The sequence below is a fragment of the Globicephala melas genome, chromosome 13 (genome assembly GCF_963455315.2).
Source record: "Globicephala melas chromosome 13, mGloMel1.2, whole genome shotgun sequence".
Taxonomy (NCBI): domain Eukaryota; kingdom Metazoa; phylum Chordata; class Mammalia; order Artiodactyla; family Delphinidae; genus Globicephala; species Globicephala melas.
The window spans coordinates 48,872,550-48,888,397 of NC_083326.1; the positions used below are offsets into that span (position 1 = coordinate 48,872,550).

The 15,848-nt window shown below is 38.7% G+C and overlaps 1 protein-coding gene across 13 annotated transcripts in view; it reads left to right on the forward strand.

The window, feature by feature from the left end:
• OSBPL1A (oxysterol binding protein like 1A) overlaps positions 1 to 15,848 on the forward strand; it is a 237,763-nt gene that overhangs the window by 56,751 nt on the left and 165,164 nt on the right. For all 13 annotated transcript variants that reach the window (XM_060310976.1, XM_060310977.1, XM_060310974.1 and 10 more), the window contains 3 exons: positions 6,831 to 6,942; positions 11,927 to 12,012; positions 13,961 to 14,105. In XM_060310976.1, the coding sequence (XP_060166959.1) occupies positions 6,831 to 6,942; positions 11,927 to 12,012; positions 13,961 to 14,105 (343 nt within the window). The remainder of the gene's footprint in view (positions 1 to 6,830; positions 6,943 to 11,926; positions 12,013 to 13,960; positions 14,106 to 15,848) is intronic.

The following is a 15,848-nucleotide window of genomic DNA, read 5'->3' on the forward strand; positions in this document are numbered from 1 at the left end:
ATTAGTTATCTATTTTATACCTAGTATCAATAGTGTATATATGTCAGTCCCAATCTCCCAGTACATCCCATCCCCTTCCCTATCCCCTTCGGTATCCATACGTTTCCTTTCCCCCTTGGTATCCATATGTTTGTTCTCTATGTCTGTGTCTGTTTCTGCTTTGCAAAGAAGATCATCTGTACCATTTTTCTAGATTCCACATATATGCTTTAATATACAATATTTGTTTTTCTCTTTCTGACTTACTTCACTCTGTATGACAGACACAGGTGCGTGTGTATTTCATTTTAGATGTCAAGTGATATTCTGAGACTTATAATGAAAAACTGATGACCTTTGCTCCACGCCTGCCCACTCTGAGTCACACTTTCCTAGAGGCAACTATGTCATTATTTTCAGCTGTTACTTCAGTTTTTTTTAACTTTCATGTTTCTAAATAATATACTTATGTCACTGATTCTTGTTTTTTGTTGTGTTTGTTCTTTTTTTTAATTTTAGATTTTCTGTTGGCTTACTTCTGGAAGATAAGCATTTGATTATTTGTTTCTCCCTGCCTTAATCCCCACTAAAACCACTTCACTTTTCTCATTCTCTTAATCTACGGCTAGATTTTGGTTAAATAAATACTGAGTGTACGTTATTATGACTATGCTAGCTTGAGCCACTTAGGGTCCTGTGTTTTTCTTTTTTTGTACTGTCTTTGAATATAGTCATATACATCATGAATGACCACTTCCTGGAGATAGCTCTCCTGATTCTCCGTGTCCTCTTGCTCTTGAAGAGACCTTGTGGGCAAGGAGACCTCTGAGCAAGATGCTTGTCCTTATTCTCATTTTTTATAAAATATTATTAAAATGTGTCTACACTTCCTGTTTTCAACTTCCTTAGCACCTGATTATTTTGATCCTTTGTAGTCTGGGTCCTGACTGTACCTGTTAACTGAATGTTTTCCTAAAGTTCCTCAGTGGTTTACTATTTTCAAGGTTTCTGTTTTCCTATTTTCCATAGCTGCACTCCAACAGAGCTGATCTCTCTGGGAAGAGGCACTACACAGTCTGTTTCTACTGCTGCATCTTTGGCTGCTTTTCTGATGCCTATCTGTTTGTGCTTGTTCATTTTCCTTACCTTTCATTGTAGGTGTTCTTCTGTTTGTTTTTTTTTTAAACCACTCTTCTCTTTTCTCTTGAAACTGTCCCCCTAAGAAACCCGTCCACTCTTTTTTTTTTTTTCGGTACGCGGGCCTCTCACCGTTGTGGCCTCTCCCGTTGCAGAGCACAGGCTCCGGATGCGCAGGCTCAGCGGCCATGGCTCACGGGCCCAGCCGCTCCACGGCATGTGGGATCTTCCCGGACCGGGGCACGAACCCGTGTCCCCTGCATCGGCAGGCAGACTCTCAACCACTGCGCCACCAGGGAAGCCCCCATCCACTCTTAAGGCTTCATTGTTTCTCCTGGGGGATTATTTGGAAATCTGTACTTTGACCTCATACTTCTTTCCAGGTGTCCAGGTCTTCTGTTTAGCTGCATGTTTTGGCTCCTTACTTGCCACTCAGATATTTGGAATTTCATGTTTCTAAGATGCGGCTCCTCTTCCTTCACACAAGCTCCTTATGCAGTATTTGTATTGGTCATTGAAGTACTTGTCACTTTAAATCCTTTTTACTGTCTCTGCTTGAGAACATATTCATTGCTTTTTACCTGGACTGCTCTGTCTCCCAATGGCTTTTTTTTTCCTAATCTCTCAATTCCACCATGTCCAGGGATGTCCCAGTCAGTATCCTGATCTCAGCTCTGATTTTTGTCAGCACTTTCTCAGATCCCTTCAGTATTCATTACCTAAGTGTTTTCCCTGACGGGTGGAGGACCTTGTACAATGTAAGGGCTTAAGTATGTTAAGTGAATAGTAAATAATGTGGAGAGTTGGCAGAAAGTTCAGAGGAGAACCACATATTCAGTGGATGCAAGGAGAACTTGTGAGGGAAAAGTGGTTGGAGCTGGAATTTTGTGTGAAAGCACCAGGGACTTCTCAGGGCTAGATGAGGAATTCTAGATCCTGAGGGATGAAGAGGAGGATGACAATCCTTTGATATGTGTACAAACTGTTAAAGGGGGCAGGATGGTCTTTTTCTTTTTACATATAATTTTTTATTTATTTTTGGCTGCGTTGGGTCTTCGTTGCTGCGCGTGGGCTTTCTCTAGCTGTGTTGAGCAGGGACTACTCTTCGTTGCAGTGCGTGGTCTTCTCATTGAGGTGGCTTCTCTTCTTGTGGATCACAGGCCCTAGAGCACGCAGGCTTCAGTAGTTGTGGCTCGTGGGCTCTAGAGCTCAGGCTCAGTAGTTTTGGCACACGGGCTTAGTTCCCCTGTGGCATGTGGGACCTTCCCAGACCAGGGCTTGAACCCGTGTCTCCTGCATTGGCAGGCGGATTCTTAACCACTGGGCCACCAGGGAAGTCCTGGCAGGATGGTCTTTAATTTTGGCATAGAGAAGCACAGTTCGGCTTAAAAACGTTTTTTCTAAACATACGAATAATACTGCAACAGACCTTTGAAGAAAGTTAAAACCTCTTCTACCCACTGAGGTATTAAAAATCAGTGGTGAGCTCTCTGTTTGGGTGTTTCATTCATGTTCCTCGAGTTAGACATCCAGCCACTGGTCTCTTCAGGTGCCTTCTATTTTCTAATTCTGATTTAATGAATAAAAACTTCTTCTGATGATTTCTCCTGCCTGAGCGCTTGTATTTAAATGCTTAACATACAAGTTGCTGGACCCCATCCCCGGCATTTCTGATTCAGTGGGTCTGAGATGGGGCTTGAGAACTTGCCTTTCTGCCAATTTCATGGGTGATACTGATGCTACATACAGGTCTGGGGACCACACTCTGAGAATTTTTGCTCTTAATCTTCTTCACAGGGTGGACAGGTGTTTTTTGTAACTTGCAGTCTGATAATCATTCCTCTGGAAACTTTAAGAGGTGTCCCTTCCCTTCAGGACAGTCTGAACCCCTGAGATTGCATATAGCAACTCTGAAAGTCTGCCCTATTTCCCCCTGTAGCCTGTTGCCACATAATCGAAGCATATTCTCTTTTCTTAAAGGTACCTCTCTACCTCTGTGCATACCATTCCCTCTGCCCATTTTCTGTAGTCCAGCCCTTTGAGGATTTATGTCAGTCAGGTTCCACATTAGTTCTTATACCTTCCTGAGACTCAGATCAGGACAATTAATTACTAGAACACTGTACAGTTGCAAAGATGGTATAAAACAACTAGATGAGGTAGGTTGAGAAATAACATTCCTTAACTCGAATGTGCCATGTGGTACCAAACTTGAATATCTCTGCTGTCTTTTTATAGGCACTTTATTGAGATCTAGTTTACATACTATACAAGTCACCCATGTACAATTCAGTAGTTCAGGTATGTTGACTTGTGCAACCATCAACATAATTTTAGAACATTTGGATCATCCCAGAAAGAAATCTTGTACTCGTGAGCTGTCGCTCCCTATTACCCCTTCCCCCCAGGCCCTGGTAACCACTAATCTACTGTCTGTATAGATTTACCTATTCTAGACATTTCATATAAATGGAAGCATATAATACATGGTTTTCTGTGACTGGCTTCTTAACATAATGTTTTCAAGGCTCATCCATGATTATAATATATATCAGTACTTCATTCTTTTTTATTGCCCAATAATATTCCATTGTATGGACGTACCACATTTTATTTATCCAACTATCAGTTGATGGACATTTAGGTTGTTTTCACTTTGAGGATATTATGAATAATGCTGCTTTGAACACTCACGTGCAAGATTTTTGTCGTGGACGTATGTTTTCATTTCTCTTTGGTATGTACCTAGGAGTGGAATTGCTGCACCACTTGGCATTGCTCTGTTTAGTATTTTGCAGAGCTGCCAAACTGATTACCAAAGCACCTGCACCGTTTTACATTCCCACTAGCGTTGCATGAAGGTTTCAGTTTCTCCACATCCTCATCACACTTGTTATTGTCAGTCTTTTTCATTTTAGGCATCCTGAGGGTTGTGAAATGGTATCTCATTTGGTTTTGATTTGCATTTCCGTAATGATTAGTGATGTTGAACATCTGTTCATATGCTTATTGGCCATTTTTCTTTGGAAAAATGTCTATTGAATCCTTTGCCCATTTATTTAAATTTTTTGTATTTGAAAGACAAATTTGTAGAGTAGTTTCAGGTTCACAGCAAGACTGAGGGGAAGATACAGATTTCCCACGTATGCCCTCCTCCACACATGCATGGTCTCTCCCATTATCAACATGCCCCACCAGAGTGGTTCGTTTTTGGTTTTTTTTGTTAAAACAAGTGATGAACCTACATTGACACATCATAAGCACCCTAAGTCCATAGTTTACTTTAGCATTCACTCTTGTTGTTGTATGTTCTTTGGGTTTGGACAAAATGTTTAATGATATGTGTCTATCATTATAATATCGTATAGAGTATTTTCACTGCCCTAAAAATCCTTTGTGCTCCACCTGTTCATCCTTCCTCCCACCCAAATCCCTGGCAACTACTGATCTTTCTACTTTCTCCATAGTTTTGCCTTTTCCAGAATGTCACATAGTTCCATATGTATGTCACATACGTACAGTATGGAGCCTTTTCAGATTCTTTGCCCATTTTTAAAATTGGATAGTTTGGTGGTGGTGGTGTTTTTGAGTTTGGGGAGTTATTTACATATTCTGGATATAAATCCTAGATCAGATACCTGATTTACAAATATTTTTTCCCACTCTGGATTGCCTTTTCACTCTCTTGATAGTGCTTTGTTGTACAGAGTTTTTAATTTTGATGTAGTCCAATTTCTTTCTTTTTTTTTTAACCTATGCTTTTGGTGTCATATTCCAAGAAATGACTGCTATGAAGCTTTTCTCTTATGTTTTCTTCTAAGATTTTTGTTTTAGGTTTTCTGTTAGGTCTTTCATCCTAATAGAGTTAATTTTGGTATGTGGTGTAAAGTATACAGGTCCAACTTTATTTGTTTGCATGTGAATGTCCAGTTTTCCCAGCACCATTTGTTGAAGAGACTGTCCTTTCCCCTTCAAATGATCTTGGCACTCTTGTTGAAAATCATTTGAACAAAATGTGAGAGTTTATTTCTGGGCTCTCTTTTCTATTCCATTGGTCTCTATGTCTATCTTTATGTCATTATTGCACTGTTTTGATTACTTTGATTATCTTTGAGGTAAGTTTTGGAATCTGGAAGTGTGAGATCTCCAACTTTGTTCTTCTTTGTCATTACTGTTTTGTCTATTTGGGATCTCTAGAGATTCCTTGTGAATTTTATGATAGGATTTTCTGTTTCTGGAAAAAACATCATTGGGATTTGTTAGGGATTGCATTGAATCTGTAGATTGCTTTGGGTAGTGTTCACATCTCAACAATATTAAGTCTTCCCATTCATGATCACTAGATGTCTTCCCACTTATTTATATCTTCTTTAGTTTCTTTGAGCTATATTTCATAGTTTTAGTGTACAAGTCTTTCACCTCCATGGTTAAGTTTATTCTTAAGCGTTTTATTCTTTTTGATGCCATTGTAAATGGAATTGTTTTTCTTAATTTCCCTTTTCTGATTGCTCTTCTTTATCTTTGACCATTTTTTCAATTGGGTTGTCTTTTTGTTGAATTGTAAAAGTTCTTTATATATTCTGGATACAATTTCCTTATCAGATATATGACTTATAAATACTTTCTGTCATTCTGTGGGTTGTTCTACTTTCTTTACTAATATGAACTGTTTACATAAACTATGAAAACACTTCTTCCAAAATGTTACCTTTAAAATGATAGGAAGTGCTAAGATATTTTATAAGAATTTACTTTATTAAAATATTAGACTTTTTAGTAGTTTTTCTATTTGTAAAATGTGGTAGTACATTTTATAGAATAATATTCAGTGAAAAGTATGTTTATAGACACTATAACATCCAGGAAACTGATGTATTAGGCAAAAGGAGTATAACTTAAGCAATTATGTCATAAATAAAATTATGTTAAAAAATCTCAAACTTATGCAAGGGAAAAATGATCAGAAAGAAACGCTCCAAAATATTTGTAGTGGTCCTGGAGTGACTAGGACAATGAGTATTTTGTTTTCTTCCTGTCTGTGTTTAGATAGATATGTATTTAAACATTTTTTACTACAAAAATTCCTAAAAGAGCTGTTAGCCACTTAGAGTAAATATGAATGATGTAGATTATGCTCTGTTGTTGAATATTGACTTCAGGAGAGCGTTTGATTCATTATAAAGCATCCCTTTGATAGTGTTGTATCCTGTCAGTCTATATCACTTCAGAAAATAATGTCCTATTTATTATAAACATCATAATTAACTTTTAAAAAATCTAAGTCTGTAGAGGAAATTATTTTTTTTCAACATTTCTTGGAGGAATAATGTTAAATGAATGTATTATCTGCTCTAATTATCTAATTTAAATTACTAATTTAAATAATGGCTTTGTTAACTCATATTTAGTTTTGACCGCATGAATCAACTTGGTAAAATAACCAGGTAATTTACTTTAAAAATCAATTACAGAAGTTGTCTGTTTAATTGTGGATTGGCAACTGTTTAGGCAGCATCAGTCATTACTACAATTAGTTGACTTGTAGTAATCAATTTAAGTGAATACTAAGGAACCACAATAATGCAGACAGAACTGAAGTGATATAAAGATTCCTACGTAGTCATTCTTTCTATTGTAGAAGAAACTCAGTAGTAATGTGTAATTTGGAAAAGTGCTATAATATAATAAAGTCTATAATTTCTCTGCTTTTTTAGGAGTTGGTAATGCTTCTTTTAGAATATAATGCTCATACTACTGTTGTTAATGGGAATGGACAGACAGCAAAGGAAGTCACTCATGACAAAGAAATCAGAAACATGCTTGAAGGTAAATATTATGGATCTTAATCTAAACAGCATTTATTTTCGTTATAGACACGGTCCAGAATAGAAGTAGAAATGGCTTCTGAGGTGCCAAAATAGATGACACCAAGCCTGTGGTCTAAAGATGATGTAGTTTGCAAGTCACTGATTAGACATAAAACTATATGAGAGTTTCCGCAGAGCTTTTAAATTCTTTATATAAGATTATGGCGAGTTTTAAAAATCAAATCTCCAACAAAATTAAAAGTAGAAATTAGAGACATGAGGGAGTACGGCTGAAAGGCTGCAGAAGCATGATAATGAAGGAATACAGAGCGCAGGACAGGGGAACTATAAGAGGTGTAGCTACTGGGAGTCATGTGATATTGGGGACGATAGCTCTGGCAGGCTCCATTACCCTGAGGGCTTCACTGTAGTACAGCAGCCAACAGTAAATTCTTCATGGATCAGCTTCATTGTTAGATGAACTTCAAAGATTCAGTTACGTTTAAGAAGACATATTAGGGATTTCTCTAAAAATAGTTTAAAACAAAAATACTTTGATGCTTACATTGGGAAGTGTTCATTCGTTAGGATTATCCCCCAAATATCCAGGGCTTTGGCTGTAATTATTTTTTTGGTAGTATTTCTATAGTAGAGAAGAGAAGATCACTTTTTTTTAAATTAATTAATTTATTTGGCTGCGTTGGGTCTTCGTTGCGGCACATGGGCTTCTCTCTAGTTGTGGCATGTGGGCTCTAGAGCGCGTGGGCTTAGTTGCCCCGCGGCATGTGGGATCTTAGTTCCCCGACCAGGGATTAAACCTGTGTCCCCTGCATTGGAAGGCAGATTCTTAACCACTGGACCATCAGGGAAGTCCCTGAGAAGAGAAGATTTCTTAATTACTACTTTATGAATAAAGGTATTGAATTAGAGTTGCAGTTTCACACACATCCTTTGGTTCTTTCCTTTGCAATTCAGAGAAGGGCAAGATAATTTTGTACTTCAAGGGTGTTGATTTATTTGTTATTAGTATTTTTATCTATGTACGAAGCAAGGTCTTGCTTTTTATTACTTTCCAATTGACCTTGAAACCTAAAATCTCCCTTGTTTCTTTAGTTACAAGATACTGTCTGCTTGTCAGACACCTTTAGATCAACGTCTCTACGCGCTCTTGCATTTAAAATGAACCCTCTCATTTTCAATAAACAAATCAACACATAACATCTTCTATAAGGCTCAGTATTATGTGATTTTGAGGAGATTGATCATATTATATGTCATCCCTGCCCTTTAATAAATTATGATCTAATTGGGAGGATTAGGTACTGTCTTTGATCCTGTTCTATTATTTTATTTGTAATAAGATGAGAACCCAGAACTGACGTTCTCCTGACAGACTGGGATGTTGGGTTCACCTGACAAGTTGACATTTAATGGGGCTAGCTGTAAAGACGTGCTCTAAGTACCCACTCTCACAGCCACCAAAACCCAGCTGTGCTAAGAACAAGGGCTTAGTTGACTTGATGGACACTTAACGATTTATCAGCTACAGTATGGTCCTAGCTGGGGTAATAGAAGTAGAAATAGAGATTTTGCTCTGATGAGATCACCTTAGCCAGGTGTGATATCATTTGTGGATAGTGCATTAAATGGATCAGACTGCAGGGAGTACATCCACAACCCACCATAGACCACAGGTAGACCAGAAACCCAATTGTAGGGTAATGCATGTAGAGACAGGAAATGTTTCACCCCAGAAAGACAAATATCAGTAGACACAACAGAATCATGTTTGAATATCTCAAGAACTGTTATATTGGAAGAGGGGTATTCTTATTTGAGGCCGACCAGGGCCAGTTGACGATCCACTTGATGGCATGCCAGGGAGTTTATCTTTGGGTCCAGTGTATTATAATAATGGCTTGGGTTGCCTTGAAAGGTGTAGTGAGTTTCCCATGATTAGAAGTGTTTGGAAGAGGGTAGATTTCTACTTGTCAGGCACTAGAGAGGACTAGTGTACCTTCTTTTACATATCATTTGACTTTTTTTATTTTGAGAAATATCCAACCTATGGGAAAGTTTCAAGAATAGTACAACAAACACTTGTATATCTGCACTTAGTCACCAGTCATTAACATTTTGCCACATCTGGTTTACCTTTTTATATATTATTTAATGTTATCTATTTACTTTTAATTTTTTTTTGTGGTGCTATTAGGGAATAATTTGCAGACATAATGATACTTTAGCCCTAAGTACTTCAGTATGTATCTCCTAAGAACAAGGATATTTCCTTATATAATCACAATATAGTGATCAATTTCATGAGATTTAACATCATTATCATAAGATCACTGTTGTAGAATGCCCCTCAACTTGGGCTTTTCTTGTCTCATATAATCAGATTCAGGATATTCATTTTGCCATAGGTTGTATTTGGCATAGGATAAGGTTTTATGCTTTATACCAGTGCATATTAGGAGGTACGTGATGTCATTCTGTTCCATTACTGGTGAAATTATCTCTGATCACTACGTGGTCCACTGTTAAGCTACCTTCCCCCTTTTGTAATTAATAAATAATCCTTGGGGAGAAAAACTGAGACCATGTAAATATCCTGAAATCAGGATAAAATCACTTTAAATCAGTGATTTTAGCATTCGTTGATAATTCTTGCCTGAATCACTCTTTACTATAGAGATTGCAAAAGGGTGATTTTCTGTTGTTAATGAAGTACATTTGGTAGGTTCTCACCTGCATTTGAAGTGTACTGCTATTTAACCTACGCTGGGCATGTATGTAAGTGTCTTATCAGGATGGAGTTAGGCTTCATGATCTCTGTGATCCCTACTAACTCTGGATTCTGATTGAAAAGAAAGACAAAGAGTTAGTTTATAGTCATATCAAATTTAAAATTTATAGGACAGGGACTTCCCTGGTGGTCCAGTGGGTAAAACTCTGTACTCTCAATGCAGGGGGCCCAGATTTGATCCCATGTCAGGGAACTAGATCCCACATGCGTGCTGCAACTAAGAGCTCGCATGCCTCAATGAAGATCCTGAGTGCCGCAACTAAGACCCAGGGCAGCCAAAATAAATAGATAGATAGATAGATGGATGGATGCAGCCAAAATAAATAAATAAATAGATAAATATTTTTAAAAATGAAAATAAAATTTATAAGACAAATTATTTGGGGGATGGAGTATTTGCTTTAAAAAACATTAAGGTATAAAATATATGGATAAAAGTACACATTATTAATGCACAGCTTGCGGTTTTCACAAGGGAAACACATCCATGTAGACAGCACCCATGTCAAGGAACAGAACATTATGGGCACTCTAGAAGCCTTGAGTCTGCAAATTGGAATATTTGTTTTTATAGGCTGGATCAGCAGCCTTCTTTCAGTGTCCAGAAGGAACACAGGACAGGAACACAAGCAGGGTTTTCAACTCCAAATCCAGTTTTCCTTCATTGATGAGCCTAGACAATCTAGAGAGAAACATTTACCACCCTTCCTTAAAGTCTAGAACAAACATTATTAAACATTGTTTGATTATTCAGTGAATATTTATTGGCTAGATATGCATTGTGCCAGATACTGTCATAAATGTCTAGGATACACAGAAGAGTAAGAACAGGTACCTGACTTCGAGAATGACTGCAGGGATAAATTACAGCTCCAGGTAATACATGTAGTAGTACAGGTGTGTAGGGAAGGGTGGGGACGTGACTGTTCTCCAAAGCTCACAGTCCAGTGGCCTTAGAGGAAAGACTGAAGAGCATGAATCCCAGCAAAAGAAAGCAGTGTTGGGAGCATGTGTGGAGGCGTGGCAGCCTTCCTCCAAAGTGGAGAGAGAGGGAGTGGGTGTGGAAATAAAAATGTGAGAAAAGAAGATGATGGTATATTAGTAATGTTAGTCCGTTCTTAAGACAAAGTTGAACTGGTTCCAGCTATTCCTGTATTCAAGCTATGTGTTTCCTGTAGTTGAAATGCAAGGGCATGCGTAGTGTCTCGAACAACTGTTAGCACATAGTAATTACTAACTATTAATAAATGTTCATTATTTCTCGGGGAGACCTAGGAAACCTTTTATAGTTCCTCCCTTGCAGCCTTTGCACAGGACATTGTACACATATTTTAAGGGGGATTATTATTAAGCCTTTCTATGAAATTGTTTCTTTTCTTTAAGCCAAAACAGAACTCAAACATAGCAGAAATGAGACCTTATTACATACTCTCGTCCCTTAAATCATACTGCTCTCATTCCCTGCAAGTACGAGCAGCACAGAGTCATGGTAAAAGCATGGACTCTGGAACCCACCTGCCGAAGGTCAAGTCCCAGCTCCTCCACATCCCGGCCGTGTGGCTTAGGTTAAGTTCCTTAACCTCTTGCTGCCTCAGTTTCTTCATTTATAAAATTGTGAAAATAGTAACGCTTCAAAGAGTAGTTATGAGGATTTAATGCGTTAATATTGTTTAAGTGTTTTGAAAGGTATTTGGCACGTAGTAAGTGCTAGAGTGTTTGTTAAAGAAATAAAATATTCTTATGTAGAAGTATGTAAGTATATATAAACCTAAATATATTTATATGGTGTGTATGTCTTCCTACCAACGCTATTTCTTATTATTTTTGCATTCTAAGGTTCTGGAAGGTATCAGCACCTCTCCCCACTTATCTACCTTTCTAAGGCACATATATAATACTATTTCAGCATGCAAAAGTAATTCATAATTACTTGTGTTGGGTGTTGTCGTGAGTAATGTACTTAAGGACCTCTGAATTGAAAACAAAAATTCATCTGAACCTGAGGGAAGTTGAACTCTGTAGTCTGAAATAAAGGCAGTGAGAATAACAGTAAAGTCTAACAGCATTTGAATTACAGTTCAAAACATTGTGACTTTTCTTACCATGATCACTTTGTTCTCTATACATCTTTGTGATAAATTTGTTAATAGGATCCAGACTAGAAGTAGAATAATATGTACTTTTCCTTTTGCAGCTGTAGAAAGGACTCAACAAAGAAAGCTTGAAGAATTACTTTTAGCAGCAGCAAGAGAAGGTAGAACAGCGGAACTCACAGCTCTGGTAAAAACAAAAACAAATGTATTCTTTACTCTGCAGGGAATTTTTTTTTTTCCCAGAAAGGTGTGAAGTTTATTAAGATATTAAGAGAAAAAAGATGGAACAGTAAATAGCTACTGAATTTGGGATAGTTCCTTATTTACAAGTTTTACTGCGGGAGGCCCATTTAAATCAGCATTTCGCATAATCAGAGGGCTACAGTTTTTCCCTGGAAATACAGGTATTTCACTCTCCAGGTAAAAGATTATTGAAAACATTAAGTGACCGCCCCAGTTAGAAACAGATAAGCGAATACCTTCAAGATATATAAAAAAGGGTAACTGCTGGGCTTCCCTGGTGGCGCAGTGGTTGAGAGTCCGCCTGCCGATGCAGGGGACACGGGTTCGTGCCCCAGTCTGGGAAGATCCCACATGCCGCGGAGCGGCTGGGCCCGTGAGCCATGGCCGGTGAGCCTGCGCTCCGCAACGGGAGAGGCCAAAGCAGTGAGGGGCCCGCGTACTGCAAAAACAAAAAACAAACAAAAGGGTAACTGCTACTTAAACATCAATTTTCACAAATTATTCTTGTGCCTAATTCAGACAATTTGCTTAGAAAAGCTGAGGAAATTTTTTACTTAACGTTGAGTTCATAACGTAGTCAAATTGTGGGACTAGACTACTCGAGATCATAATAATAGAACAGAAGTCTTTAAATATCTGAAAACACAGCATGGTAATAGTTTAAGCAGGATATATTTTAAATGATTACGTTTTTCTCTGAATTTCTGATTTACTACCCCACTTCTACTTGAAAACCTAATGGTTAAGAATTTAGTTTTTCATGGTAAACATTTAATATAAGGATAGTTTTTTTTCTTCATGATTAATCCAATTTAAAATTGGCATATATAAGACCTATAAAGGAATACCTTTCTCTAATTTTGATGAGCAATTATTTCTGAAAGGTATGCTATAGTTCTAGAAAATAACATACAAACAAGGGACAATATTTTTGAAATATTTGTATCATGTTAGACTGAAAACTTACCCATTTCTTTTTCTTCTTAGAAGACCTACTTTCCAGTTTCCATTTCCTGAAAATAGTCTCATTAAACACAAAACTCTGAATGTGGTCTAAATTCAAGACTGAAGCACGGCCATTTGCCTTAAAGTTACTTCAGTTCGTTTGAAAAGGCCTCTCTGGTTTCCAAGTATAGTGCCTAAAACATATTTTAAACTTTGTGAAATGGAGACTCCTTTAAAAAGAACTTTTTAAAGGAGTCAGCTGGGAACAACAAATTCAGTAGACCTTTAACATTTACATGTTTAACACTTATGGTTTTTTTTTTTTTTTTTTTGCGATACGCGGGCCTCTCACTGTTGTGGTCTCTCCCATTGCAGAGCACAGGCTCTGGGCGCACAGGCTTAGCAGCCATGGCTCACGGGCCCAGCTGCTCCGCGGCACGTGGGATCCTCCCGGACCGGGGCATGAACCCGTGTCCCCTGCATCAGCAGGCGGACTCTCAACCACTGCGCCACCTGGGAAGCCCACATTTATGGTTTAAATGCTTCTGAATGACTGTGGTAGACCAATTTGTAATTTTGCTGTCACAAGTGTGAATTGCAAGACTGGTAGGGGCGAAAGAATCTTAGTGAGATCCCAGCGTCCAGGGGTGAGTGGGGTGGCCCCGGTGTAGTGTGTGGTGTCTGTCTCAGGGGAGCGTGGGGCCTGAGGTTCCGTGGCGGCCTGAGGTTCCGTGGCAGCCTGAGGACAGCATGGGGAGTGACGTGGGTTGACTGATTTTGTGAGCAGGAAGCCACTGACAGTTGAGATGCTGAGGAGCCCCACTGCTCATCAGGCTCTGGAGCATGAGGGTCCGCCTGAATTTTCAGTTCTACTGTACCATCATGGGTTTCATGGAAGAAAGTCTGTCTTTGGTATGTAATCTGCATTGTATTTCTTCAATTGTCAGCTCAACAGGCCGAATCCTCCTGCTGTTAACTGTTCGGATCAGTTAGGAAATACACCCTTGCATTGTGCCGCCTATCGGGCTCATAAACAATGTGCCTTAAAGCTTCTGAAAAGTGGAGCAGACCCTAATCTGAAGAACAAAAATGGTAAGCATGTTGGTGAAAGCCACTGTTGGTCATTTTGAAGCTGTAAAGAAATGAAGTGTTTTGTTTTAGTGCCCAGCCTTTGTTAAACTGTGTGGTCCCTGTTTAATTTTGAAGTCAAGGCATTTACACGAAAGAAAAAATTTATTAATTTACTTCTCAGTTAAGACCTAAATGTTTAATAATGCCTGTTTCATATGAGGCACTAATGATGCCTAAGATCTGATTTCCACCCTCAAGGGAAAGAAAGTACAGTTGACTCTTGTTATTTGTGGTAGTTATGTTCTATAACATTGCTGTGACCTCTGAATTAGTGGATACTGAACCATTGCTTATAAGAGAAATACAGTTAAGTTCCTGTGAGCCTTTGGTCACAGCATTTTCATCCACTGATCAACACGTAGCCTTGTTTTATGCGTGCTTCTGTTTAAAAACACCTTATTCAGTGTACGTTATTGACTTACTAACACTGAGCTCACTGCCAAGAGCACTATAACTCATTCCTGGACTAAATTCGTGTAACAGATACTCTGTTCAGAAGGCACATCACAGGCTTCTTGCACTTAGGAGCACTAGACAGCACTTCAGCCCTGTGCTTGGGGGCCAGTTTCAACAGTGAAATCACCAGAAACAAAACGCGAAAAATGTGGCACTAGGTAGACTGTGACGAGGACACTTGTTCACAGTACGAGAGCTGAGACAAGAAGGCAGAGCACCAGCTTTTCCACTTCAGGGAATGTATGCATCAGAAGACTCAAGTTTTTTACCGATCTGGACGTGTCTGTGAATGACCAAAAAATTGCCATGAGTATTGACTTTGAGATTAAAGTACATTTTAACAATTGGCGAGTTTGCAGATGTGGAATTCACAAATAATGAGGATAGACTGTACATGCACGAAGCATCAAAGACAGAATTGGATGACCATAAGAGGAGCTGTAAAAGGTGTGTTGGGTAATCAGTGGAGGAACAGCTCATTAGGGCTTTTCTGCATCCCTTTTTAGGATGCTTCCCTCTGCCGACCATCGGCCTGGATTAGGACTTGTCTGTGGTCCCATAGGACCCTGTGTTGACCTCTTCATAGCTTCAGTTGTTCTCCGTGGCAGTTGTTGACTTATGTAGCTGTCTCCTGTGAGACTGAGCTCCTAAGGGGAGGGCTAACGTTTTACTGTCTAGTTTACCCAGCACCTAGAGTAATGTGTAGCATTTGATGCCTCCTACAAGTTGCATGTTTGTTGAAGGTTTGGGGCGATTAGATATAGCTTCCTGAAGGAATACATCTTTTATACAGACCCTGGAGTCCTAGTAAGATAAAAAATTCATCTCTAAATACTTCAGTTTGTATCTCTAACAAAAGGCCCCCCAATATATTTTTTTCCTTTTAAATAAAACAATACTATTATTATCTAGTAAGATATTGGTAAGCTGAATTTTGGGAAAGGGTGTTGTAGGCAGAGGGAAGATTATGAGCAAAGGTAGTAAAGTGAAAAATGTAAGTCAAGTTGAGGTGACATCTCCAGTTTGACACATCCAGGGGTATGAAGGGGAGCAATACTGGGGAATCCTGTAACTGCAGATTAGCTTCCATCGTGACGAGCCTCAAAATGCCAGACTGTTTTGCCCCTTAATTTCAAGGTCAAGGAGACTCTGAGGAGTGGAGGGATGAGGTGCTTTAAAAAGATTAATATGGTTACAATATCTAGGATGGGTTGTGACAGGCCCAAGACTGTAGGGAGGGATCAGTAG